The following is a 26,657-nucleotide window of genomic DNA, read 5'->3' as shown; positions in this document are numbered from 1 at the left end:
TCCCCGCGGCTCCGCGCGGCGGGCGGGCGCCCTCCCGCTGCCCCCCGGCGCTGCAGCCGGGCCGGGCTGAGGGGGTCGCGGCGGCGGGCGTGTGGGTGCGCCTCGCTGGATTTGGCCTTGGCACAGCGCGTGGAAGGGGCCCTGTCAGCGTGGGCGCAGGCTCCTGCCCTGGGCCAGGACGCAGCCTCGGCCCGGTGAGGCGTGTGGAAAGTTGCGGTGCGACACCGAAGGCCTGATAAACCATGCAGAAGCCTGTGAATAAAGAGCGTAAGGGGAGGAAAAAAGCAGCAAGGATACCTAAGCACAAATCCAGTGCGAGGATGGAAGATTTGGGTCTCAAGATGGGAGGTAGTTTAAGACAACCGCAGCAGATTGCTGTCTCTCTGAAGGTGAGAGGAGTTATGCACCTGCCAGAAATACCAGCTATGAAACAGTAGCTGATATTACTTGAAACAATTGTATAAGAGTTCAAATTACTGACCCTAGAGAGAAAGATCCTGTGAGTGCTGTGTAACCTACAGCCTAGAAGCAGCCGAAGCAAGAAGCTACGTGCTGTGTGTGGTGGAGTTGCTTGAGGAGAATACCAGAGGTGCTCTGCAGGGCCTTGTGCATTTGGGCCAGTGCTGAGCTAGAGGTAACTAACAGAATAAAGATGATGTTGGGATCTCAGTGAGTCACGTGCCATCAGGTCCCAAGCTACACATTTTTCACTTATTTGAGAGATCTCAACTCCCTGTGATCCCCACTACTGTACAGTCTTTCCTGTATGTTGGCCTGCCCTTTAAACAGCAGGCTAGGAAAAGCAGTAGCCTCTTATGCTGCCCTTCCACCTCTTACATTGTTAGATCAACAACCCAGTGTATTCCAGCTGGACAGTGGACACAGCTGGAGTGAACAGAATTCAAAATAAAACAGATACAGTTCTTCAGAAAGTGTAGTAGAGCTTGTGAGAAACAAGCACTTTACCATATTGTAAAAGAACACTGAAAAGTATTTGTAAAGATTTTCTTGTGAAAGTGGGACATACACTTCTTCTGTTGGATCTAGGAGGGAAAACATGAATTATTCCTGTCAATAACTGCTAATATTAAAATGAAGAAATGTGATGATGGTTAAAACACAGGAATAAGCATTTGGAAGAGTTAAGAAAAACATGGGTAACAGGCAAGTGATCTGTGTGTCAGGTAGAGCTACAGTGTGATGTCTCAGGAAGAAGCTTATGAGGTGTGCAGTCATCAGCCCGTGGTTTTGCTGGTGGAGCAGTGACAGACATGAAAATGAGATATTTGTCATGCTTGGTGTAACAATACAATTTACCTTCGGCATGAGGTAGATGTGCTATCTGACCATAAACCATTAGGCTGTCTCAGCTGGCGCTTGACTCTAAGGCCACAAGTGCTGCGACCATGGCACCGTGATGTTCCACAAAGCCATGGCAGTGGGCAGAGACAAAGAGCTGGACATGGCTTCCAGAGCTCAAGACAGATGGCTCAGTGTAACAGAAGTCTACAGCTCATGCTGGAATACTTTTATATCTCTGGTGGGAGGCTCCAGGCAACCTAACAGAACCCCAAATACAACAGGATGCTGTAGGAGTATGCTTTATATTCCTGGTTTGGTCATACCTTAAAAAAAAATTAGTTTCTTTTTAGATGAGGGGTATATTCCTTTTGCAGGTGCGTCTTCCTTTGTCAGGTGAGACATGAGCTGAATGTCAAAATCAGATTTTCTTGAAATGAGAATAAGCAGTAATCTTAGCAAATACAAGAACTTATGTAAGGATTGGGTTCATAATTTGCACCTAGCTGCATGCCTGAGATGAAAAGTGGATCATATTTCCTGCCAAAATAGCTGAGACCTGTCAGATGGTAGTGTTTCGTCTAAAGAGAGTAGATACAGCTTCACCCATTAGCTTGGTCCCAGGTGAGGAGTGATTATAAATTATGCAGTTGAGAATGGACTGTAGAAAACAGGCTGATATTTTTTATCTGTCTTTATATCACTACAATCTTTTGATCAAGGAACTTTCTTTCAGAGTTGCTTTGTGAGCCTTCTGTGGAATAAAGCTGTACTTTGAGGAACAGGGTTCAGAGTGTTTGAACAGAATGTCATGCATTTTTCATCTGGAGAGAAGGCAGCTCTCCCACAAGACTGGAACTGTGTGATGCGGAGGGTGTTTGTCGTATTTATTGTCCCAGTGGGATGCACCCCTGAGTGCTGAGGGAGCTGGCAGATGTTATTGCTAAGCCACTCATCATCATCTTTGAAAGGTCATGGAGGACAGGAGAGGTGCCTGAGAACTGGACCTAAGCCAATGTCACTCCAGTCTTCAAAAAGGGCAAGGAGGAAGACCCAGGAAACCACAGGCCGGTTGGCCTCACCTCCATCCATGGAAAGCTGATGGAACAGCTCATCCTGGAGGTCATCTCTTAAGCATGTGGAAGAGAAGAAGGTTATCAGGAATAGTCAACATGGAGTCACCAAGGGGAAATCATGCCTGACCAACCTCACAGGCTTCTCTGATGGAATGACTGACTGGGTAGATGAGGGGAGAGCAGTGGATGTTATCTACCTTGACCTCAGCAAGGCTTTTGACACTGTCGCCCGTAACATCCTCATAGGTAAGCTCAGGAAGGGTGGGTTTGATGAGTGAAGACATTGAGACGGACTGAGAACTGGCTGAATGGCAGAGCTCAGAGGGCTGTGATCAGCAATGCAGAGTCTAGCTGGTGTTCCCCAGGGGCCAGTACTGGGTCCAGTCTTGTTCAGCCTATTTGTAAGTGACCTGGATGAAGGGACAGAGTGTGCCCTCAGCAGGTCTGATGATGATACAAACTGAGAGGAGCGGCTGATACCCCAGAAGTCTACATTGCCATTCAGTGAGACTTGGTTATGCTGCAGAGCTGGGCAGAGAGGAGCCTGATGAAGTTCAATAAGGGCAAGTGTCAGGTCCTGCACCTGGGGAGAAGCAACCCCCTGCACCAGTACAGGCTGGGACTGGCCTGCTGGAAGGCAGCTCTGCGGAGAAGAACCTGGGAGTGCTGGTAGGCAGCAAGTTGCCCATGGGCCAGCTGTGTGCCTGTGTGGCAAAGGGGCCAATAGGATCCTGGGGTGCGTGAGAAGGAGCATGGCCAGCAGGTCGAGGGAGGTGATTCTCCCCCTCTGCTCTGCCCTGGTGAGGCACATCTGCAGTGCTGTGCCCAGTGCTGGGCTCCCTGGTTCCAGGGAGACAGGGAACTGCTGGAGAGGGGCCAGCGGAGGGCTGCACAGATGATGAGGGGACTGGGGCATCTTCCCTGTGAGGACAGACAGAGCACTGGGCCTGTTCAGCCTGGAGAAGGCTGAGAGGGATCTTATCAATGTTTACAAATATCTTAAGGGTGAGTGTCAAGAGGACAGGGCCAGGCTCTTTTCAGCGGTGCCCAGCGACAGGACAAGGGGCAACGGGCACACGCTGCAACACGGGGAGTTCCACCTGAACGTGAGGAGAAACGTCTTTACCGTGAGGGTGCCGGAGCGCTGGGACGGGCTGCCCAGAGAGGCGGTGGGGTCTCCTGCTCTGGAGACATCCACACCCGCCTGGACGTGGCTCTGCAGCCCGCTCTGGGAGACCCTGCTTGAGCAGGGGGTTGGACTCCAGTCCCTTCCAACCCCGACCATTCTGTGATTCTTGGTCATGCTTTATACCAGGACTCAGTATGTTGCAACAGACTTCAGCTGCTTCAGGGCCAAAGGAAAAATCATGTACAACAGCAGTTCCCCCAGTTATGCATAAAAACAGCCTTGGAGACCATCATGTACTTGTTGGCCAAGACAGAACCAGCTGGGAGGGATCTCTGGCAGTGCAGGCACATGAGTAGTGATGAACTGAAGAACTAAGAGTTTACCATATACCAAACTCTCAGGCGACCAAAGAGCTGTGCTAGGAAACTTGGCAGCCAGGCAGGACAGTTACTGTCTGTGTGTAAGAGCGTAAGAGAAAGGACCAGGGTCCCAGGGCACCCTTCCACTAGGAAAGAGCCCTACAAAGTGGTAGTTAAAGGCAAGGCAGAGTTATGACAGATATTATACAGCCAACCAACCAAGTGCAGAACTACAGCAGGCTGCTAACAGCCCCGATCCACAGCTGGTGAACCCTGGGAGAGACTGATCAACCAGTGAGGAGAAATGAAGTATGGGAGAGAAACATCCCATGCTAACGGACTAAAGGCGTCAACGGGTGAGAACAAAGCTGGGCCACAGGAGTGCAAGCAGGATCTATTCACAGCCAGCCGTGTTTGATGGATGTGTTATGGCAGGTAAAACTGAAGCCGGAGAGACTGCAGATTACTGGCGATGCAGCACAACCTGTACCAGGGCCTACAAGCAGTGACGAGGGGTCAGCGGTATTGCAAGCTACGTTGCCTGTGAAGCAACAAACTAATAAGGTGGGAGATGTTGTTGGGCAACTCGTGTCAGCCGCAGCAATTTGTGTTTGGCGTCCTTACTGTTCCCTTGCTTTGTTGTGACATTTCACTACAGAACAACGGTGCCTTCAGGCTGCTGGGCAGCTCGGCACGGAGCGGTGCCGTTCCCGGGGAGAAGTTCCAGGACGTCGGAAAACACGAGGCACCGCGACCGCCCGCCCTGCGCCGGGGGAGGGGGCCGCCCGCCGGGCCGGGTGCCCCAGCTCCTGCAGGCCGAGCCCCGCGGGCGGTGGCGGGGCCGCGGCGAAGCCTCCGCCCGCCGCGGGGCGGGGCAGGGCAGGGCCGGGCCGGGCCGGGCGGCGGCGGCGCGGTGCCGTTTGGCGCCAAGCGGCCGTCATGGAGCCGGAGCGGCTGCGGCGGCGCCTGGGCTCCGCGTTCCGGCTGCGCGGGCTGCTGCTGCGGGCGTGAGTAGCGCCGGGATTGGGGCGGGGGGATGCGCGCCGCCCGGGCGGGGGGTGGCGGTGGTCCTTCATGCCTCCCTCAAGGCCGCCTTCTGCTTTCGGGGCGCGCCGCAGGGCCTAGAGTCGTGGGATGTGGTCAGGGACAGGTCCGCACCCCCCGTCGCCTCCTCGGGGAGGTGGCGATGCCTTTCCCTCCTTCCCCTCCTTTCCCCTGCGCTGCCCAGCGGCCGTTGGAGTCTCCTCCGAAGCCCTGTCCTGTGGGCCACTTCCATCCATCCTCACCCAGGACGTGCCCGCCGCGGGGTTAGGTAGCACCAGAAGCTGCCCCTGCTCTCCCCGTGGGCCCCCCCGCCGTGGTGCTGGGGGTTTTGTTGGGCTTTTTTGTCCGCAGCTAGCTCTGACAACTTTGGGATCTCTTTCCTGAGTTACACTTGCCAGTTCTGTACTGGAGGAAAAAAAGGGTATGTCCTAAGGTACATAATAGTGTGTATTAGTTAGAGATTGCGAGGTCAAATAAAAGTGATTTCTACTTGCAGTGGAAGGTGTCATGATTTATAAGGGTGCCTGGGGCTCTGTTGCTCGTATTTTCCCTTTCAAGATCCTGTGTTAATATTAGTTCCATTTTGTTTCCGACGTGGATGGGATGTGATTATTTTGGACAATGTCCTGACAATTTCATTAGTGAGGAGCCCAAGTTCAGTGCTCCCGACTGCCACAGTTAAATGAACTGAGACATTTTGAAGGTCAGGCTGTTAACCAAAATGCCAGGTTTGATTGGCCAACAGGTGATGTTGATAAGAAAATTGTTATCTTTAACTGTGAGACTGTAGCCTAAGGATGAGGCAAGAAGCTAATTTCTGATTCTTGTGTTATTTAGAATGAAAATAATTCCAATCTCAGAGATACTGGTAACCTGGAGTGGGTCCTACAGGGGGCTGTTAAGGTGGCCATGGGCTTGAGCTTGCGGTGTGTAAGGGAAGTGGGAGGAGCTGGGTTTGCTCAGTCTGTGGAAAAGAGGGTAAAGATGATCCAACTTGGCGAGAAGGAGCCGGCACACAGAGAAGGGGTGAGAGGCAGGAAGCACAGACTGCAACAGAAGAAATCCCACTTGTCCAGGTCTAGTCACCTTGCTTCAGGAGAGACATTAAAGAAATGGAGAGGGTGTAGCAGAAGGCCACCAAGATATAATCCAGCTCTGGGGTCATCAGTGCAGGAAAGACATGGACCTGTTGGAGTGTGTCCAGAGGAGGGCCACAAAAATGATTGGAGGGCTGGAACATCTCATTGAGGAAAGGCTGAGAGAGTTGGGATTGCTCAGCCTGGAGAAGGCTTTGGGGAGACCTTACAGCAGCTTTCTAGTACGTGAAAGGGGGCGTGTAGGAAAGATGGGACAGACTTTTTAGCAGGGCCTGTTGCGGTAGCACAAGGGGCAATGGATTTAAACTAAAAGAGAGTTGATTCAGACTAGGTATAAAGGAGAATTTTTTACAGTGAGAGCAATGAGACACTGGCACAGGTTGCCCAGAGAGGTGATGGATGCCCCATCCCTGGAAACATTCAAGGCCAGGTTGGACAGGGCTCTGAGCCACCTGGTGGAGTTGAAGGTGTCCCTGCTCACTGCAGGGTGTTGGACTAGACAGCCTTTAAAGCTTCCTTCCAACCCAAATCATTCTATGATTCTGTGATTAGAAGGCTGGAGAACTGGACATGGAAAAAATGTGAAGGATTTGGGTTTATTGAACCTCCAGAAGGGAGGGCTCAGGAGGATCTAATCTGTCTTCCTACAAGGTGGTTATAGAAAGATGGAGGTACTTTATTCTCTGTTTTGCACAATGACAGGGCAAAAGGCATTGGGCACAAGCTTAAAATAAAATCTTCGCTGTAAGAACAATTAAACTTCGGAGTAGTTGACTAGAGAAGTGGTGGAGACTCCCTCGCTGGAAGTTTTCCAAGACCTGTCTTGTTGGGGGCCCTGGATAGCATAATGTAAGGCCTTCCTTTCAGTAGAAAGTTGGACCAGATGGTCTTCAGAGGTCCCGTCCACGTGGGCTTCTCTACAATCCTATGAAAAAATTGTTCCCAAGGAGAGTAGTTGAGCACCGGGACAGGACCAAGAGAAACTGTGGGAACTCCATCCTTGGAGACGTTCAGAATTTCACTGAACAGCGCTGTGAGCAATGTGACCAGCCCGTGCTGTTAGAGCAGAAAGCTGGACCAGGCCACCTTAGGGGTCCCTTCTGACATTAGTCTTTCTATGATTGTATGAAGATGAGGTTCTCTGTGTCTGCTTCTTATCCCCAGTGTTTTCAATCCTGATGATATTTTTTCTTTGACTTAAACCAGTGCAGTATTATGCAGTACTAATTATTTCTACTTTTTTAATCACAACCCATTTAGTGATTATGTGCACATCTGCCAAAATTGGCATAGTTTATGTAAACCATTGAAAATTAATTGCTTTTTGAGCTGACTATCTTCATTGGAATTAGGGATGCTCTAAAGTATCTTGCCGAAGCCTTTGAGTCCATCAGTGAAGTGGAACTCGACAATGTAATTGAAAATGTCATTGATGCCGTTGAAAAACAGCCTTGTAAGTAAACAATTTATTTTTCTTAAGCTTGCTGAGTTTATCTTGCACTTACGATGTTATTTAGACAACAGAGCTATTGGCAACATATGCACTAAGGTATCATTCTAGTCTATGGGGTTGATCAAGATAAATGTGTTTGTTGACATTTAGTTGAATACTGAATTTCTTAATATCTGCAAAAGGTATGCCATTTTAAAAGTTGGCAACCTCCTGACTTTTCCAAGAGTAGTGAGTTTTTTCAGTGCTAGTTACTAAAAGCACCTAGCTGAGTTTCTATGGACATCTTTGCATCTGAAACTATAATTTGAAATATTAAAATAAACCAAAGAAATAATGAGAAAGTAATTCACTTTTTATTCATAGTCCAGGTCCAGAAAAGGGTTAGGGTTGTTGACAGCTATAATCTGAGGAGCCTAGCTGTGATTGCAGGAAGGAAGCAGATAGATTCCTTTGTTCAGAGATCACTGCCTTTGCAGCCAGGTGGAGCCGGGAGATGGAAGTACACCAGTATAGTGGTCCAGCTTATTAATGTGAACCAACTGTGGATGGAGTTTAACCATCACCTGGATATGCTCTGAAGCAGCAAGGCAGATGCTGATGTTATCTCAGGATAGTAACATTGGGCAGAAGATGCTGGTAACGGTTGGGGCACTGTAGCACTGGAGAAGCTGTCCAGCTTGGCATGTGAAAGTACGTAGAATTCTATAAATTATTAAATCCAAAAGTGCAATCCAGAAAACTCCTGGAAAATCCCATAAAAACGTGAGACACTCAAAGAGCTGAGCTTTTGTTGGTAGAGTTCTCATGACCCACTTGGTTCTGAGCATGCCTGAAAGTCCATTGTCTTGGCCAGGAGTATTTTGTCTGGGGACTGCCTCCTGCTTAGCTGGGACAGTATGTCCTGAGGTACACAGTTCCAGTGTCCTTGCTCCTAAGTGTCATGAAAGGCATGGGGTAGTAGCTCAAGATGTACCTGGCACTGACAGCACAAAATATAGGAGTTGTAGAACCTTTAGTTGAAGAATGTGTCTTGCAGACGTAGCACCTGATGCTTGACATATATGTGTGTTTACTGATCAGAGCTCATGAGAACTAGGAAACTTGGGCTCACTTCCAGTTCTTGGCTGAATTCAAATTCATATAAATGTGTTCTACAATAAGTACTAGCCTTAGGTGAGTTCAGGAAACCTTCCCAGCCTTTCATTTAAACCTGATGAAATCAAGAGTGGGTATATGCTTGTTCTATAGTTTTACTGCAGCGTGGATTACAGAATCTATGACTTTATATCCTTTCACTGGTTATGGGATAACAGATCATAGCTGATCAAACAGGGAGTAAAAGCAGTTTGAAGAACTGGTCCTGGTCTAGCATAAAGTCTGCTGATACAAATTAATGCATCCACATTTTTGAACAAACATGAATTGGTACAAGAAACTCTAGGGCCAATGTAGTGCATGCAGTCAGTGCATTCGCCAACACTGGTCTTTGTCCAGGGTGTAATTTTGTGCTACAAATTCCAATATTGTCCAGTTAATATCCATGAATTGTTTGAAGTTAGAGGTAGAGGTGCAATTCAGAATGCTGGTCTCTCATGTGATTCCTGCTAGCTCCCTTAGTACTCCTTTTGCTCTGCTATTCATCACTGTCTTACAGGAATTGTGATTTTAAGTCCCATACCCTGAACAGGGAGCTCAAGGGCAGGTTTTCATGTATTGATTTCTGTTCCAGAAGCCCAGCAGTTAGGCTTGGCAATGCTGGCCAAGTCCTTTTGTGAATCTGCATCAATGGTTTTCCATTCAAATTCAGCAAAACACTAGTGTCTAGAAATATTTTAAAATTTTAATTATCAGTTTAAACCCATGAAGACAACAATGTGCTTATCTTCAAAATTGTGTTAAACTGTTGGAATACTTATTTATGACAACAGTCTGTGTGATAATGTTCTGAAACAAAATTATCCTCCAGAATGTGAAGGCTCAGATCTAACACATTTGTAGTATATTTGGCAGCTTTGCATCAACTATAATTGTGTTGTTCTCCATGTTTAGTGAATTAATGGTGGGCACGGTATGCGTGTGGATTATTTTTTCACCAGAGATGTATCCTTCTGGTAAGAATATTAAGTGATCAATTTGTAAAGAGAAAACAGCATGTGTCATTAGCTTACCGAAAATATGCTTATTTGTGCAATATATTCCTCTGAGAAGACCAAACCATTTTTTGTAAAATATTTAAGACCTCCTAACTCTCTTTCTTACTACTTTCCATAGCGTGCAGTTTTAATCCTTTGAAATTTTCTTTTCAGTGTCATCTAATATGATTGAACAATCCACAGTGGAAGCAGCTGTCCAAGAATGTAGCCAGGCATCAGATGAAACTATGTACGGTGACATTATTTTTTTATTTGATGTTTACGGGAGTTGGTATTCATTCCCTTATTTCTTCTTAGGAAATAAATGTCAGGCATTTTCTCTAGTGCTACACATGCAGTAATTGCTTTGTGCTTTTGTCTTCCTGGTACTGTCTTTGAAGGTTAGTAATGTTCCTTCTTAGAAAATTTGTTCTCATGGATAGGCCTCTAGGGGATTCTAAATATAATGCTGACATTCTGGAATTAAAATGCTCTGGTTATGTGTTACGTGTGATACAGGTTGAATATTAACCAACAAAGTAAACCAGTAGTTACAATCCAGGGAGAACTTGTCACTTCTGTTCCTGTCTTTATTTCCTATTCTCTAGATCAGAATTATCTAAGGTTATTTTTGTGCCTTTCATAAGATACTTCTTTTCTGAATGCACTTGGAAAAATTTTCCTCCGTGGTGCTTGTTTCTGTTTTTTGTATAGCAGGGCAGGTTTTTTTAAAACCATGATTGATTTTCACTCTCTGATAACAAAGTGGAGAGCAATTACTTGAGTTTCTGAGAACTTTATTTGTGATTGTGATGAATGTGTTTCTTTAGTGTTTACGTTGTATATTGAATATTAATGCAAAGCATGAAAATAAATGGTTTGCTAGGTATGCCAATTAGACACTGTGACCCCACAGTTTCTCAATATGAAGCAAATTTGCTTTTTAGTTTTCTTCTTGTCATTGGAACTTTTATGATGTGGATGGTTTGAGTGTGACATTTCTTTGTGTCACTTCATATACTTAATATAATTTTAGCTCCAGAAAAGAAGAGAAATCTCTATGCAGAGATCCTCAGTACAGAGTCCTGAAGGGAAAAGCTCTACAGATCGCAGGGCCAGCCTGTACAACTCTCTTGAATTACGCTGCAGAAAGCTTGAAGGCAAAGTGTTGTACGAAATGCACTCTGAAGCCTCAGACATCAGTGTCTGATAGGCAGTGATGGTTCTCCTGTGCCTGTAAGCTTTCGTGAAGGTTCATGGGATAATTTTATCTACTCTGATGAATTTGATCCGCTTACAGTAAGAGGGGAATGAGAGGCATCGGAGGAGGGAGCTGAGCCTGTAAATATAATGGGATGTATCAACTCAATTAATGGTCTGAAGAGTTGTGCATGTCTGTTGTTTAAACTTACGTTAACCGTGCCAAGGCTGTTCTGTTGTCAAAAAAGATAGCGGAGGATGGTTAAGAGGAGATGTATCCTGCTCTCATTTCTAAATGAATTTCTGAAGACTTTCTTTTTTTGAATTGGAAGATGCAGGAGTATCCAATAGGTAAAGTGAGTGACGCAGGAAAAATGGTGATAATGCAGGGTGATAGTGAACAAAATGAATATAATTTTATTTGGCATGCTTTGTTGCTGTTTGTTTCATGCAGTTCAGATAATGTTGTAAATGTATTCTTATTTCAGAGAAAATGTTTTCAACATTATTGGAGCCTTTGATATTCCACGTTATATTTATAATTCAGAAGGAAAGAAGTTTCTACCGTAAGTCTTGCATATTTTAAATTTCAACCATATCTTGTTTTAAGAAAAAAGCCTCTGTTTCTGTATGATTAAAAGTCTGCTTTGTAATCTTTCCCTCTTGGGTCTGCTCATCTCAAGGCTGAGTGAGAAAGTGAGATAATTTTTTTCTTAGTCTCTAAAGAGCCAGTCAGACTGCATGATAAATGCTGGCTTATAAATAAATGTGGCATTGAATTTTTTCCTAGTCCAGTAGGATGCAACTGAAATGGGGACCTGTATCTCCTGTGGCAGTGTATTCTGTGCTGCCTATGATGTTACTGGCTCTGAAACTTTAGGGTGTTTATTAGATAGTAAAATGTCCAACCATGTTTATGCCATCTAATGAATAAAAGAGACAGTAAGGCTAAGGATATCCATCACAAAATGTAGTTTGGGTTGGTTTTTTTTCCACAGTTGGCTGTTTAATTAAAAAAAAACAAAACTAGCCTGTCTGTTGCATGTATTTACTTCTTTGACTGTAGCTTGCAACTCCCTGAAGCCCTGGAGGACTTCTAAGGAGAGCTACAGAAACTAAAAAAGAAAAAATTAGGAGCAACTGGTGATTCTGGAGGTTGGAGAAAGGAAGAAGTAATTGGAGGAATTGGTTGTAAATATTTTGCTAGGTAAAGAATTCACCTTTAATAGCAAGTAGCCCAGACTGCTAAGCCAAAAAGAGGCTGTGCTTTTAAAAATCTTAAAGTGGTGTTAGCTGAGGAATGGATAGTGGTGTTCATTGTGAGGGGTTGCAGCGACCTTCATGTTATATGTGATCATATTCTAGCCTTGGTTCATGATTCTGTCAGTCCAGCAAAAGCAAGTTTGCAGTAGGAGTTTTATTCCAGTGCCACTTTCTGGCTTTCCGGGCTATTGGAAGCAGAGAGCTGCTTGAATGCAATCTGCTAACCAAGAGGAAGAAAATACTCTTGCTCATGGCCACTTAAAGACATAACTGCTTCTTAAAAAAATTATTTCTGCAGGGTCCCATTCAGGTGGAAAGATAAATCTCAAGGCCTGTGAGGTAGAGGGAAATTAAATGGATGTAGCCTTCAAAATGCAGAAACGCAGGATCCGTAGCAGAAATCTTTGTCATTGAGTAAATAAATTATGCAGTAGTGTTACAGCAGCCTCCTACAACTTTTAGATCAGTAAGTCATTTTTGTGTGTGGAACATACCTTTTTTAATCTTGATTATGTTAAACTTCTTGCAGTCTGTCAATGACCAACTTTCCTGTACCAAATTTATTTGGAACTGCCAGAGATAAAGCGGAGTTGTTTCGAGAACGCTACTCCATCTTGCAACAGGTCAGAAGAAATTTTGCTTTGTTTAACAAAATACACAAACAGAACGCTGTTTTTTACATTCCTACATGTACAACAGGACTTTGTCAGTCTCTCGGCATTTTCTGTCTGATTATCCCTCAGAACAGGGTCACAACCCTGTTCTTCCTTTTCTTCCACTCACCTCATGAGCTGGGACTGTCACTTGTCTGCTCAGTGCTGTGCTCTGCCCTGTCTCTGTCGGGCAGCCCAGCGATGGCCCTTGAGGGGATGGGGAGCAGGTTGCTAACGGATGACTTGGTAGTCGGTTTTCAGGTGTCTGCACTAACTGCAGCAGGCTATCCACAGCACAGATCCTGCTTGGTGCTGGCAGGTGCTTAGCAGACCTTACTGCCTGTGTGCAACCCTGGCCCGAAGTGTGAGCGAAGCGCCTGGCCACAGGCAGTGAGCACAGCTTTTTGTCTGCGCTGCCCCGTGGGCAGCACGGACATACTCAGCTGCCTGCACGAACTGCTTGTCCTTTGGACCGTGTGGTAGTTGCATGCACAGCGTCAGCTACTCCAGGGCAGCAACAACTCTTGTCTGCCAGGGAATTTACTGGCACTAGGAGTATCTGTACTGCAATTTGGGAACCTCTGCCCTGGAAGACAAGTTAGCCATTAACTGAAGAAGCTTTAGTTCATACAAATCAGGATTAGTGAAACCTGCTGGAATTGCATGCTCGTGCAAACCAGTTGGTTTCTGTGAACAGCAGCTGGAGGTGTCCATAGGGTGTATATCCTGAAGCCTTCTTGTCCTCCACTGTATTGTGTTATTGCACCTCTTTGCCTGCTGGTTTCACATAGACTCTCTGTTGTGCAAGTTTTGTGTTTGCTTATGGTATGTACTCCTTTCTGACCTCCAGAAAAGTGAAGGTTCAGGTCAATACGTGGGTGAGGGCTGGTGGTAGGAATTACTGTGTGTATTACATGGGCTGGTAGCGGTGGGTTTGTTCCAAGGGGTGGCTTTCAGACCGCATGAAAAACGGTGAAAGAAGTGAAAATTTCTACAATGCATTTTCATCAAGCTCTCTGCAGTTTGGCTGGGTTTTTTTACACAGCTGTTTTCGTTGTTTTACCACAGCTGGCAAATAAATACCACACAGCCACTCACTCACTACTCCTCCTCCCAGTGGGAAGGGGAGGAGAATCAGGAAAAAGGTAAAACTGGTGGGTTGAGATAAGAACAGTTTAATAATTAAAATAAAATACAATAATAGTAACAACAACAACAATTGTGATGAGAAGGACAGAGAGGAATAAAATCCAAAAGGTAAAAAACCCCAAATGATGCAGCACACAGTTGCTCACCACCCACTACTGATGCCCTGCCTGTCCCCAAGCAGCAACTGGCCCACCCCAGCCAACTCCCCCCATTTATGTCCTCAGCATGATGTTCTGTGGTATGGAATATCCCTTTGGCCAGTTGGGGTCAGCTGTCCTGGCTTTGTCCCCTCCCAATTTCTTGTGCCCCTGCAGCCTTCTCACTGGCAAGGCCTAAGGAACTGAAAAGTCCCTGACTTAGGCTAACTATTACTTAGCAACAACTAAAAATATCAGTGTGTTATCAGTATTATTCTCATATTAAATCCAAAACACAGCATTGTACCAGCTACTGAAAAGAAAATTAACTCTATCCCAGCCAAAACCAGGACAATCTGTTAGTGTACTTGGTCCTGTTAAAAAAAAAAAAAAAAGTGTTTACTTTTAATAGGCCCTGCCCTGAAGAGAAATCTGCTCTTTTCCACATAGTTACCATTTAATACAGTTTATCTTCCCTTGGCCTCTCACCCCTTCTTTCCAGGTAGTCAGAAATAACTTCTTTTGGAAGCATTACAGGCGCTTTGATGTTAATTTTTTGGGCTTAGGTTTTTTGTCCGGTATTACTGATCATCTGTTTCTTAGAAGCAAATTCTTGTCAAAAGAACTGATTATGCTCAACAAATTAAATGTTTCTGGATGAAATAGGGTAAGAGAACTTTAAAAAGTATTTTGGATAGCGGTTGTAATGAACTGGCTTTTCGAAAGTGCTCATTTATTTTTAAACTGAATTACTTCAATTTTGGTTTCTGCAGAGGACTCATAGACATGAGTTGTTTACTCCTTCAGTGATCGTTGCTCATCCTGATGACAGTAGGAGCAAATTCCAGGTAAAAAAAAAAAAGATTTTTTCTTGCAAAGGAAATGGTGCTTATGTTACATTTTAATGCAGTAATAGTTCTCCACTGACATCTTAGTTTTGCCTCCAGTATGAGTAATCAATGCAAACAAGTTATTTTTGATCATTTTTAGCCTGTTTGTCAAAAATGCAGTTATTTGTCTCAGATCAGCATGATGACCAAACCACTGAAAAGCAGCTATGAAGTGCAAGAGAAGCATGGCTTCCTGCGGTGGAAGAACATTAGCTGTTCAGCTTAGTACACTTTGCTTCCCTCTGCTTGGGAATATTTTCCCTGCTTCTTTCTTTCATAAGCACTAAATTCACAAACCTATAGTTGAATAAGGTCATAACTTTAGTCTGTTCTGTTCCCATCTCAGCTTTCTCATATTAAACCCTCTCTACTATATTATACAGTTACTGCGTATTCTGGAAAAAAGATGAGAAAGGGTGTGTGTGTCACTGGGTACCAAATAACAGCTTTTGCTTTGCTCAGCTTCCCTGCTTGTCCCTTTTCAGAGCATGCCATCATGTAGAAAAAAGCAACTGACCTTAGCTGAGTGGAGCCTTTATCTCCATCTAGGCTTTATAGACATCTTTCTCCCTTGACTGCTTCCTATCCTCCCTGTCAGCACTGGCAAATGCATTGCTTATGTTGGTGTTGTAGGATGATTGTCTCTCCTAACTGCAGTTTGATAAAAATAAGTTTGTCCAGAAACTGCAGACAGCATGCTGTGCAATGTCACCTGCATCACTCTAGAGTGTTCTCTGTCATCCAAGGTTCCTCGATAAAAGTCACCACTGTTCCTGCATGGGTGCAGGCTGGCCCTGTGGCTCGGGTTGGATCCTCCTGCTGAGGATCCAATAACTGCAACTGACATTCTTAGGCAAGAGCAGAAATTGCCACTTGTTCTTTTCAGCTTTAATTCAGTTTTAAGGAAAATAATCACAATAAATATTTACTTGCTAAGCAGTTCTTTATGCTAGCATCAGTTATTGGAAATCTTTTCCTAAACTGTGCTACATTTGACATTCAAAAATATGTCCCTGATTTTTCTAATGAGCCTGTATTTTCTCATAGCTCTTTAGTGTATTTATGTAAAAATGAGTGCTATGTGGTGCGTTGTCTTGCTTGCTTAAGAATAGATACATGGAGAGTTTGATTTAATTCTTATTTGATTCTTCACCTTTGGTTCCAGCTTAAAACAATAGAAACTCTATTGGGCAATACAGCTAAAGTGGGAGAAGTGATTGTGCTTGGGATGATAACTCAGCTTAAGGAGGTAGGTTGCTTTTCATTGTAGAGTATCTAGGTCACCAGTCATTCAACATTGTAATATATTAGAAAATGAGAAGACTTAAATATCTCACCACTTTATTCATCATATATGTCAGGGGCAGAACTCCTATCAACATCAGTGGTGCAAGATCCATTTCCTAAGAAGAGACTTTTCCACAAGCAGGTGGTTCTGGTGTGTGAGGGAAAATGTCTTCTCACCGCAGAATTTTGTAATGCTTTGAGTCAGCAACCAGAACCAGTTACGTTTTTCAGGTGTGCCCTTTCTTGAAACACTGGAGCTCACAGTGACTGTGTTTGGACTTGCCATTGCATTGGACTGTGACTGTAGGGGAGGGGTGCACCAGCAATCCAGACTGCAGCAGCTCAAAGGGGAGGTGCTAAGATACACTTGCTATAAGCAGCATCGTTTCCAGTTCTGCCAGTGTGTTCTAAGATCATGATGTTAAAGACAACTACATTATTTCTGACTGATCGATGATTCTGATTGAAGCATTTATGTGTTTGGATGTATTTTGCTTTATTAATTAATACTGTTTTTTAGGGGAAATTTTTCCTCGAAGACCCTACAGGAGTCGTCCAGCTAGACCTTAGTAAAGCAATATCCTTTTCCTGTGATGTAAGAGTTGAAGAATTTCCTATAGACCTGGAAAATTTTAAATTGAATAATAAATCAGTACTGACTGTTAAAAAATAATGTATCGCGAATTGCAGCTCTGTCTTTTTCCTTCTTTTCAAATTACTTGGTTGCTGCAGCTCAGTGCCCTTGCACAGAGACTGTTAGGAAAAGGTTAGTATTCCTCCCAGTGGAAGCAGAGTGTGTTCCTGTTTGCAGGCTGTTTATGAACTTACCTGCTCAGTTACCAGGTAACTGTCTGGCTCTTAAGGCAGTGAACTTTCAATAGTGTCCAAATGTATTACACCAGCTGGAAAGCAAACTTCGGCTAAAAAGCTAGTTTAAGATTCCTGATCTAAGAAAAATACATTTCTTAACCTTTCTGCACCAGTTCCACAGTGGTTTATATACTGAATCATGCTTTGTTTTGGCAGAAGGTAAAGCAGACTATTTTTCTTAGCTTGTAATAAGTTACTCTGTTAATGGCTGTTGCTGTAGTTACATGTCTGCCAGATGTGGCTGAACAGACAAGTCTCATGTTGACAAGGCTTGACCATAAGCAGTTGGTGACTGAGATTTTTGGCCAAAAGCTTTTCCTGTTACCTTGTGGGCTCTGGAGACAGAGAAGAGAGCTCTGCAAAATTTGTGGTTTTCAGCGATGCCGGTGGGATGTGAGCATCTGCAGCAGCTTTGAAGATTTGCCTTAGTTAGCCTGGCTCCAGCATGCTTGGAGGACATATGACTAGATTAGGAAGACGTACTAGAATAACTGAACAGTATGATTTAACAATCTGAAAATCCTGCTTTCTGTTGGAAAAGCTTTAGTCCTTCAGAGACTTTAATGAGTCTTCTCATTAAGATGATGTAAGGGCTTGCAGTTTTGGAGCCTTGCTTTAGCAAAATAATGGACATTTCTGTTTGTAGGATATTATTCTGTGCAATATACATAATCCCAGTCTATTTTCTAATAATGTATTTTATGCTTCAATTTTATAAAGTAAATAGAAGTTAGGAGCACGAATGATAGTGGGGACAAGTAGTTCCCTATTACTTCTGGGCCTCTAATGGGTGGGAGAGTTCTTGAGAAAGGGTGCAGTTGGACAGAGACTCTTCCAGGACAGGGCCAGCGAAAATGCTTCTGGTTCCCCTACATTCTTACTCAGTTGGGTTGAGATGGTTGTTCATGTGGCTGTGCAGCGAATCCATTCAAATAAGCATCTGGGGTAAAAAATAGTTGGTTTCTTGCTCAGCCTGTTTTCCAGCCAGATAGTTCCCTGGTCTGGTTCACCACTGAACAGCACAGGGACTGGTGCAATCACAAGAGAGGGATTGATGGAGGCTGGGTCTAGCTATGTAGCGCAGCTGCCAACTGTCTGACTAATGTCTAGGACATGATGTTGTTCAAAAAAAGAAAGGTTATTTTGTTGTTCAAAAATTTCTTAGGCTGGTATGAAGATGAAGTTTTTCATGTGAACGCTTTTGGATTTCCGCCTACAGAGCCTTCTGCTACCACTAGGTATAAAACTGACTTTTGGCAGCCTCACTCCATATTTTGTTATGGGTTTCTAAGTAAGCGCATTATTATTTTATAATTTCTGTGACATTAAAGTATGCTATCCTTCCCCATCCCCAAATGCTCCAAAATAAATGCAATTCTAAGGAAGCAATTTTGGGACTTGCTGGTCCACTTGGATCAGTGCTAAAGCCTGTAGTGCTAGCAGAAAAACCCTTCCAAAGGCCATTGGGTTCTGCATATTAATGATAATTGGGATCTAAGCCCTTCTCAATTGCAAAACCAGGTAACTATTACATGGGAATAAGAAATTCCTACTTGCTTAAAGAATGGATGTGGGAAAGAACCCAGGATAAATATTACGCTGAGATGATCTGCTGAGTTACAGCAAGGCAGTGCTCCAGCCTTATGTCTAGGTGACTGCCGTTTCTCTTCCTTGATTTCTTTGTGAGGTACTAAATGATTCTTGATACCATCTGAGCTACCTATCATAATGATAATAATTAAAATGGATTAAGTGAGTCATAATCAAAACTACTAACAATCTGGGAAGAAAACAGAACTAACCTGAATATTTTACTGATGTAGGGCCTTCTATGGGAATGTGAACTTCTTTGGAGGGCCTTCTTCAGCTTCAGTAAAGGCTTCTGCCAAACTAAAGCAGCTGGAGGATGAAAACGAAGACGCCATGTTTGTATTTCTTTCTGATGTGTGGCTGGACCAAGCAGAAGTACTGGAAAAGCTTCACACAATGTTTTCAGGTAGGTGAGAACTGCTTTGACTTTGAGCCATGTTTTAGAGATTTTTTTTACCGTTTTCCTTAGCCCTTAGCAGTTTTGATGGGTGGAGCTGACAAGTGCAGCAAGGCAGTCTGATGCCTAGCTGGTCCTTGGTCCTCAGCTGTGGCTGCGTCCCCTCCTTGGCATTGGCTGGGAAGTTTGACCCCATGGTGAGCTAATTCAGGGAACACCTCAGCAGGAAACTAATTGTCTTTGTTGGAGAATCGGTTCTATGCTGGTTTAGCTTTGTGAATTCTTCCATCGTGTGATCGTTTGAGTGGGCATCCCTGTCAGGCAGGGGAAACTTGACAGTGTAGAGCTGACAGCAAGACAGTGGTTTGTGTACCTTTCTTCAAAAGTATACTTGTAAACAAAAAAGGCAACAATTTTCAAGAGTCCTGTTATTACTGTATTGTGCATTTTTGATGAACTTCCATTTTGAGAACGCTAGAAAAAGCCCAACTGTATTATTTTTTGTAGGATCCCACTGAACCCAAGCCCAAAGCCAGTGCAGTCTCACTCTAATTTTAGTGTCAGCTATTTGCATTTCATGGTTGCTGTTGCATTTGTTTTGGATCTTTCTCTAACAGTTTTAAAAATTGTATTGTATTATACTTTTGCAAGCTGAGACTTCCTTTTCATGAATCACTTAGTACTAATAGTTTTTTGGACAGTAGCCGTTTTATGTGCTGTGACAAGAACACTTCCCTTGCTTGTGAAAGTTCTTCTAGGCTTGTTTTAAAGAAAGCTCCTTACTTGATCAGAGATCAGCAATCCCTTGAATACTTTCTGGTTCTACCAATGAAAAAATGTCAGTTACTCTTAAAATATGAACTGTTTCTTCCACACTTCATTACATTAGTAATGTTGACAACATTTGGATAGCAAGCATGTGTGAGATCTGTGAATTGCTTCTTTGTATTCCAGAGCAGTTTTGGAACAGCTTGTCCTGTCTGTCTTAGGTAGAATGGAAGTGTGAGAGGGTGGCTGCTTTAAAAATAAGCAACATAAAATTACGGGTGGGAGCTGTTACTCACCTAAAGAAAATTGGACACAAATTATGACACTCATCCAGAAGTTACAAAACCAGTTTGCTATCTTGATCAAAGTTGGCAAGATCCTTGAAGCAGACTGAACTTGACCCAAGATGCATATGCTGAAGAAATAAAGGGGCTTTGGTCAGTGAGGTTGATATACTGAACTCAACTGGCAAAGATGCCTACATAGCATTTACTATTTTGAGACTTTTTTTTTTTAATGGGCAAGTAATAAGCTTCATAATTATAAACTAAAAATGATGGCTGAGTGGAATAGCAAGGAAAAAAACATTGATGAGCCATTTCTCTGGTATAAATAATTCTGCCCTATTTACCAACTAGAAAAATAGTGAAGTAAATCCATGTCTGGTACTGCACGTTGGGAAAATTGAGAGTAACCTGGAACGTGAGATGAATGCCTGAGTAGATGTTTTTATTTTTATTTTAGGGATGAGAATTGGGTTTCTTTTTCCACTCTTTGCTATAAAGCATGTGTTTCTGGGTATTTAGTGATATTGTGAGGATTCGTCAGGTTCTTGAAATGCTCAGACAATTCCAGTTACTGTTGCTTTGTAGTGCCAAATGGCGACTTAGATGTTGGTAGAGACCTTGAATTGGAATGATGCATGGGGTTTAATAGTAATCCGTTGCTACCTACCCACTATTTTTGTCTTTTAAGGAAATAATCCATTTTAAAATTGTATTATCTATTTTAATTATACTTTGTTTAATTATATGACCTGGGTCAGTAGTTAGCTGGATACACACAAACAATGTTGTTGGAACTGGGCCTGTAAATAACAGAGGGCTCCCTTGAAGTGACACTTGTACATTGCCATCATTCTTTTTAAGCAAACAAAAGCCTGTATCAAGAAAATAGTTCAGGTGTATTAATAGCAGCAGAGCTTGAAGTGCTGCTTCAGTTTCTGCCTTTCATGGAATGGAATGGAGGCTGAATGTGGAAAGATACTGAAGCGAATGGGTATACTCACAGATACTCTATTTTCCAGGTTATTCCTCTGCACCTCCAACCTGCTTTTTCTTTTGTGGAAATTTTTCATCTGCACCATATGGAAAAAATCAAATCCAGTCACTAAAAGGTAGGGAAGACTCTGTTATACACTCAGACATGTACATTAAATTAAAATAATGATGGCAAAACAAATTAGGAGAGCAGAAAAGAAACCCTCAGTTTCTAAGTGACACATTTTCTAATGTACTGACATATAGGGGTGATTCATATAATGTGTATTTATTGTCTAACCAGCTGTTGTATCATAGATTTCTTTTCTTCTTACTCTAGGTTCTTTGAAGGCTCTTGCAGATATTATATGTGAATATCCCAGTATTCATAAAAGGTACCCAGCGAATTGCTACAAAAAGGGAAATTTGTTTCTTTTGTGAAACCTTTGCTTTACTTAATTGAAGAAACTAGCAGATACCATGTTTTCTCATTACTGTGAGCCAGCTATGATCAGATGGCAAGCTAGTCTTGTGACAGGACTCTTAAGTTTGTTTTGGGAGCAGTGTAAGGTTTTGATTTTATCTAAAATAGCTTGGGCATGGAAGCTGCTGTTCAGTAATCAAAAGTGAAACTGCCTCTGCCTGGAACATTTTCCACATGGATTAAACATAGCCCATGATTCCCCAAAAGTGCTATTTGGGTGAGTCGTTTTCCCCTGGAATTCCCTTGAAATCAGCAGGGTTCTGCCTCAGCAGTGCTGCTTTATAAACTGATGAAGTCTTAATGCTGCTATGAGCACCTACAGGCTTTCTGTACCAGCCCCGGAAAATGTCATCTGAAACGCTGACAGCTGCCTACATGGAGGCACCTCATTGCTATCTTTTGCATTCTGGCATACATGGTTCTCCACGGCCACTAGTTTGAGAACTAACCAAAGCAATGCAAACCTGGAAAGGAATCTTTTATTTATCCCTTCTTGTGTCCCTGCTCTGTGGGAGCCCCATTTTGGGCCTGGAGAACTAAATCCCTTCTACAGACACTGGAATATACAAAGGCAAGTAAGCCAGGGAGGTAGCCAGGCTTTTCCTTTCTATCTTTGAATTTGTAACAGTAGCACCTAAGTAGCTCTGGTTCCTAGAATGGGCCCCAAAAGCTGGAATGGCCACAGCCTGCAGCTCTTGAGATGTGTGGGATATAAGCAAGGATATCTCCTGTACTGATCCTCTGTCCTGTGTCCCGGTGGGGTTCTCATGGTGTGCTGCTGCTGGATTATCTGGGGTCCCTGTATGGGACTGTGGTGCCCATTACACTGAGTCTGAGCCAGGCTGCAAACCTGGTCTCTCCCCCTTCCCACAGTCAGTCCCCCTTGCACGATGAACAGTTCTTAAGATTTCTTCTGCTTCAGTGAGCAGTGGATAGGTACCTTATGCCTTAGCTGTGATTTCCGTGGTTCTTAAGGCCAGGAAGAGCTGTCATCTCTGCCCTGAAATAGGTTATTTGCATGCATCTGTGGAGTAATGGCAATATATAACCAATGTTTAGATACTTCTAGGATCATTTTGCATAAACGTGGTACGTTGAACTTTTTACAGTAGTCGATTTGTGTTTGTCCCTGGCCCTGAAGACCCTGGTCCTGGTTCTATTTTACCAAGGTCAGTTTGCTTCACTTCCTCAAATTTTGTAATTTTGAGTTAAATTGTTAAAGAAAGTAAGAATATTCATTGATAAATCTGTTGCTATTTATTTTAGACCTCCCCTGCCTAAAAATATTACTGAGGAATTCAGACAGCTGGTGCCATTTTCAGTTTTCACCACAAATCCTTGCCGGTAACAGTGTAACTTACTGCTAGTTTTCATGGTGTTGTTTTTTTTTTTACTGAACGTCTAATTTATGTGCAGATGTAATTTTCAAAAACTAAAATTTTGGAAAAATTTGTCCCAAATTTCTCAAATTAATGGAGTTCTTCACTTGCATTAGTTGTAAGTAGTTTTAAATACATTAAGACATAAATAAATTAGTGATGAAGGGAAGTAATGCTAGAAGTTTGATAGCAAGTGTAAAAATCCTGTTCAAAAGGATTACGTTTTTTCTGAATCTGGAGGGAATGAAGGGAAGATGGGAAAGTGTTTTAATTCAAGTGTGCTTTTTCATTTTGCTCTATTAGAAGGAGATCAGCTTTATAACGCAGCTTCCTATCTTTTAGTTTCATCTTAATGTATTTGATTTCATTAATGTTTTCCACTTAGGATTCAATATTGCACCCAAGAAATCATTATCTTTCGTGAAGATTTGGTAAACAAAATGTGCAGAAACTGTGTCCGCTTCCCTAGCAGCAACATGGACATTCCTAACCACGTGAGTGAGTTGTGTTCTGCACTTCTTGCTGAGATCTTGACTTCTTTTTTGATCAGCAAGTCTGCATCTGCTAGGATGCTCTGATCCGCATTCTCATGACACATTGCAAAAGTAACCAAGAGGGATGGTAAGAAGGATCTATACACATAGTATTATTACCTTTCTTTCCTTCTTGACAGTAAAAGGACTGAAACCCCGATACTGATAGATGGCATTGAGTCATTCTGACTGTCCCACTGCAGGTGCCCTTGAACGCAGAACTTCATAGCAGCTGACTGTTAGTGTATGTACACCACCAATGAATGTCCTACCAAGAAACATTGATTCCTAAGGGCAAAGTTTAATATAAATTACCTTTTTTTTTAAAAAAAAAAATTGGATCAATTATCCAGTGACATTTGCAGTAAAGCAGCACGTCACTTTTCTGAAAGGTCACCTGCTTCTTCTGCCTTCCCACTTGAAGTCTTAATCCTGCTTTTTGATACATTGCCACAGCACTCTTGAGTTATGATTCTAGTTAATGAATGCACAGCAGGAGTTGATGTGACTTACTGATATAACTGAATGAGAATGAACCAGGCAATACTGGCTTATTGCAGTGATGGATGGAGTCTGTTTCTGTTTATTTTATAGGGTTTTGTTTGTTTGCTTGACTCAGAAACTTGTTTTAGCTCTTTCTTGTTTTGCTCCATCACAACAGTGCTCAGTTTCTTTGTGAACACAGCGAACCCATTGTGGACAATGTGTTTTTAGCGTGCATGTTTGCATACACATATGTGTATGCTGCAAGCTGTCACTTCCCTGTACTCATACAGGGCTTTCTCATGCTTGGAAAGAAAGGAATCTTGAAGAATGTAGAATTATATATTGTAACACTTCTGCAGATAATAGTATTGAATTGCTTTTGCATACTTCAGTTTTCCTCTGCCTTTTCTGCCTGTCATTAGGGGTTTTTTTAATGCAGCCATCAGTGTAAAAAGATGAATGAGAGAGGGAAATTTTGTAACATTAGATTCAATTATTAGTATCTTTAGGCCTTGTACCCTATTAGTGGAATAACCGAGCCTATGCTTGGTACATAATTTTCTTTCAATAGCAGACCCTTCCACCAAGTTGCTGTAGTGATTTTGGCCCTTTGGGGAAAACAGAGCCTAACGGCAGCTACATAATCAATTAGAAAGAATAAAAGCTTTCAAGGGGCTTGAGGAGAGAGTCTCAGGAACCAAAATAACTTGGTTGGAATTTGCCAGATGAAAAAGGGGATTTTACAGGGCAGCTGGTGTGTGGAGCAGGGCAGCTCCCAGAACAGCCAAAGGAATTGAAATCATTTGGACCAAATGATTTCCTCAGTTCAGGGAAAGACTCTGTTTAAGTGTGGGTCTTGTGGTTAACTAGTACTGCGAGGAAAGCCTTGAAGAAAAAAAAACACCCATAAAATTAAAGTTGTGGCAGCGTTGGAACTTCCTGGATTGGAGGAACAGGTAAGCAGATTCTCTGTGTTGGAGAGTCTGATCGATGAAATAGTTTTGACATCCTTAAATACTGGTTGATATGCTTTAGAAAGGACTTTGTGTATTAAAAAAACCCCACAACACAACAAACAAAACAACAGCTGCCTGTTGTAGGGGAGTTGCAGCTTTACTCTAGAAATTGTTAATAATCAGAGGGAGAGAGATACACAAAAAACCATTTCCAGGTTCAAAGCTTCTTTATTAACAGGGCATTAGCATCTGCAGGAATGAATTTGACTTGTAGAAAATGGTCCAAACTAACTATGTATGTTTATGTTGCAGTTTGTAAAGACTATATTGTCACAAGGACATCTGACGCCACTTCCACTGTACGTTAGCCCAGTGTACTGGGCCTATGACTACACCCTGAGGGTGTATCCTGTGCCAGATATGCTCGTCATTGCAGATAAATATGACCCATTCACTGTCACCAACGCTGACTGTCTTTGCATAAATCCTGTAAGATTGCCTTATGCTTTACCAAAATAAGAAGGGGGGGGGGGGGGGGGTGTGCAGTCACATTCAAGTATGTCTGTTACTATTTGTACAGTGTTTTACTTACGCAAGTGTGGTATATGGATTTTTTTTTACAGGGTTCATTTCCAAGAAGTGGATTTTCGTTTAAGGTATTCTACCCCTCCAACAAGGCAGTTGAAGACAGGTAAATACATTCACTTTCTCATTTAAAAGGATATATGTTCTTATTTGCTGACTTCCCAATTATCAGGAGGAACACAGAAAATCAATTACATAAATAGAGTGAATGTTCTAGCAGTTGAACATAGACTTAAGCTTCATACTTCAGCAGTGTAAGAAATCCAAATGCCTAGAACTAAAATATTAAATTTAGAAATTACAGTCAAATAACAATGATGAGAAGCATGATCCCAAAGGAAAGATAGACTACTACGTGATTTTCAGTAATTGGGACCCAACTGAGAAACAGATTCATTTCCAGAAATGATGCTTGTTACATAGGTTAATTCTTGGTTCATTTTATGATCATCATCCAGCCCAGAAGCCATTTGGGTGCTTTGATTTCACATAATTTAAACCTGTACCTATTAATTCCAACTGTGGTCTTCAAATGAGTGGAAAAAGGGCCAGCTGCAACACCAAAAAATGTTAGAACATATCAAAGGGCTTACAACTGTGATGATTATTTGCCTTTTTGAAATAATGACAGTATAACCCAATGGGAAAAGTATAAACTTACCTTGACTGATTCAGTTTCGTGCCTTGTTGCAGAAGCTGTGTTTTTTCAAATCGGAGTGTGTAACACCCCCCACCTTCCCAAGGGAACTGATAATAATAGATCGACCCATGTAACTTTTACTTGAACATAGAAAATCTCATACCATGAGATGCTTTAAGTCTTTAAATAGTTGAAAGCATTACCAAGTCTTTCACAGATCAAGAAATAGGATAGTATTGTAAATCACCTTCTAAAAAAATCCCACTAAATACTGTTTTCCTTTGATATTTTCAGCAAGCTTCAGGGTCTCTGAATTTCTGCAAGCCTGCAAAATGGGAGTGAGCCTTTGTGAAGCCAACTGTAGCGTACATTTTAGATGGATAAATTTTTATGTTATTGCAGACTGTTTATAATAAATGTCAAAGCCAAAAATGGTGTATTTTGTACAGAAATAAACTTCTACAGGAAAAGATACTGGTCTTAGTTTAGATATAGTATAGAGTCACAGTGAACATTAATTGGCAAAGCATAATAAAAGAAGG

The 26,657-nt window shown here is 42.7% G+C and overlaps 1 protein-coding gene across 1 annotated transcript; it reads left to right on the top strand.

The window, feature by feature from the left end:
- Window positions 1-4,748: 4,748 nt before the first annotated feature.
- Window positions 4,749-26,579, top strand: POLE2 (DNA polymerase epsilon 2, accessory subunit). The gene is made up of 19 exons (XM_037393578.1): window positions 4,749-4,870; window positions 7,357-7,457; window positions 9,764-9,839; window positions 11,278-11,355; window positions 12,582-12,675; window positions 14,765-14,839; window positions 16,047-16,130; window positions 16,689-16,745; window positions 17,149-17,197; window positions 18,204-18,276; window positions 18,862-19,034; window positions 21,100-21,189; window positions 21,393-21,447; window positions 22,646-22,705; window positions 22,803-22,880; window positions 23,301-23,409; window positions 25,203-25,379; window positions 25,514-25,581; window positions 26,410-26,579. Exons 1-19 carry the CDS (start codon window positions 4,803-4,805, stop codon window positions 26,426-26,428), a joined length of 1,584 nt encoding a protein of 527 aa, XP_037249475.1. The 5' UTR covers window positions 4,749-4,802; the 3' UTR covers window positions 26,429-26,579.
- The last annotated feature ends 78 nt before the right edge of the window (window positions 26,580-26,657 follow it).

The sequence above is a fragment of the Falco rusticolus genome, chromosome 7 (assembly GCF_015220075.1).
Source record: "Falco rusticolus isolate bFalRus1 chromosome 7, bFalRus1.pri, whole genome shotgun sequence".
Classification (NCBI taxonomy): Eukaryota; Metazoa; Chordata; class Aves; order Falconiformes; family Falconidae; genus Falco; species Falco rusticolus.
Note: the sequence above shows the minus strand (reverse complement) of the source record. Positions and strands in the feature narration are given on the sequence as shown.

Bases quoted from the DNA above. Each gene is read 5' to 3' on its own strand.
- POLE2 (XM_037393578.1), top strand. From the start codon at position 4,803: ATGGAGCCGGAGCGGCTGCGGCGGCGCCTGGGCTCCGCGTTCCGGCTG. The intron at 16,746-17,148 runs ATATCCTTTTCC...ACCTTTCTGCAC, and splicing joins AGCTAGACCTTAGTAAAGCA to CAGTTCCACAGTGGTTTATA. The intron at 23,410-25,202 runs GTGAGTGAGTTG...TTTATGTTGCAG, and splicing joins ACATGGACATTCCTAACCAC to TTTGTAAAGACTATATTGTC.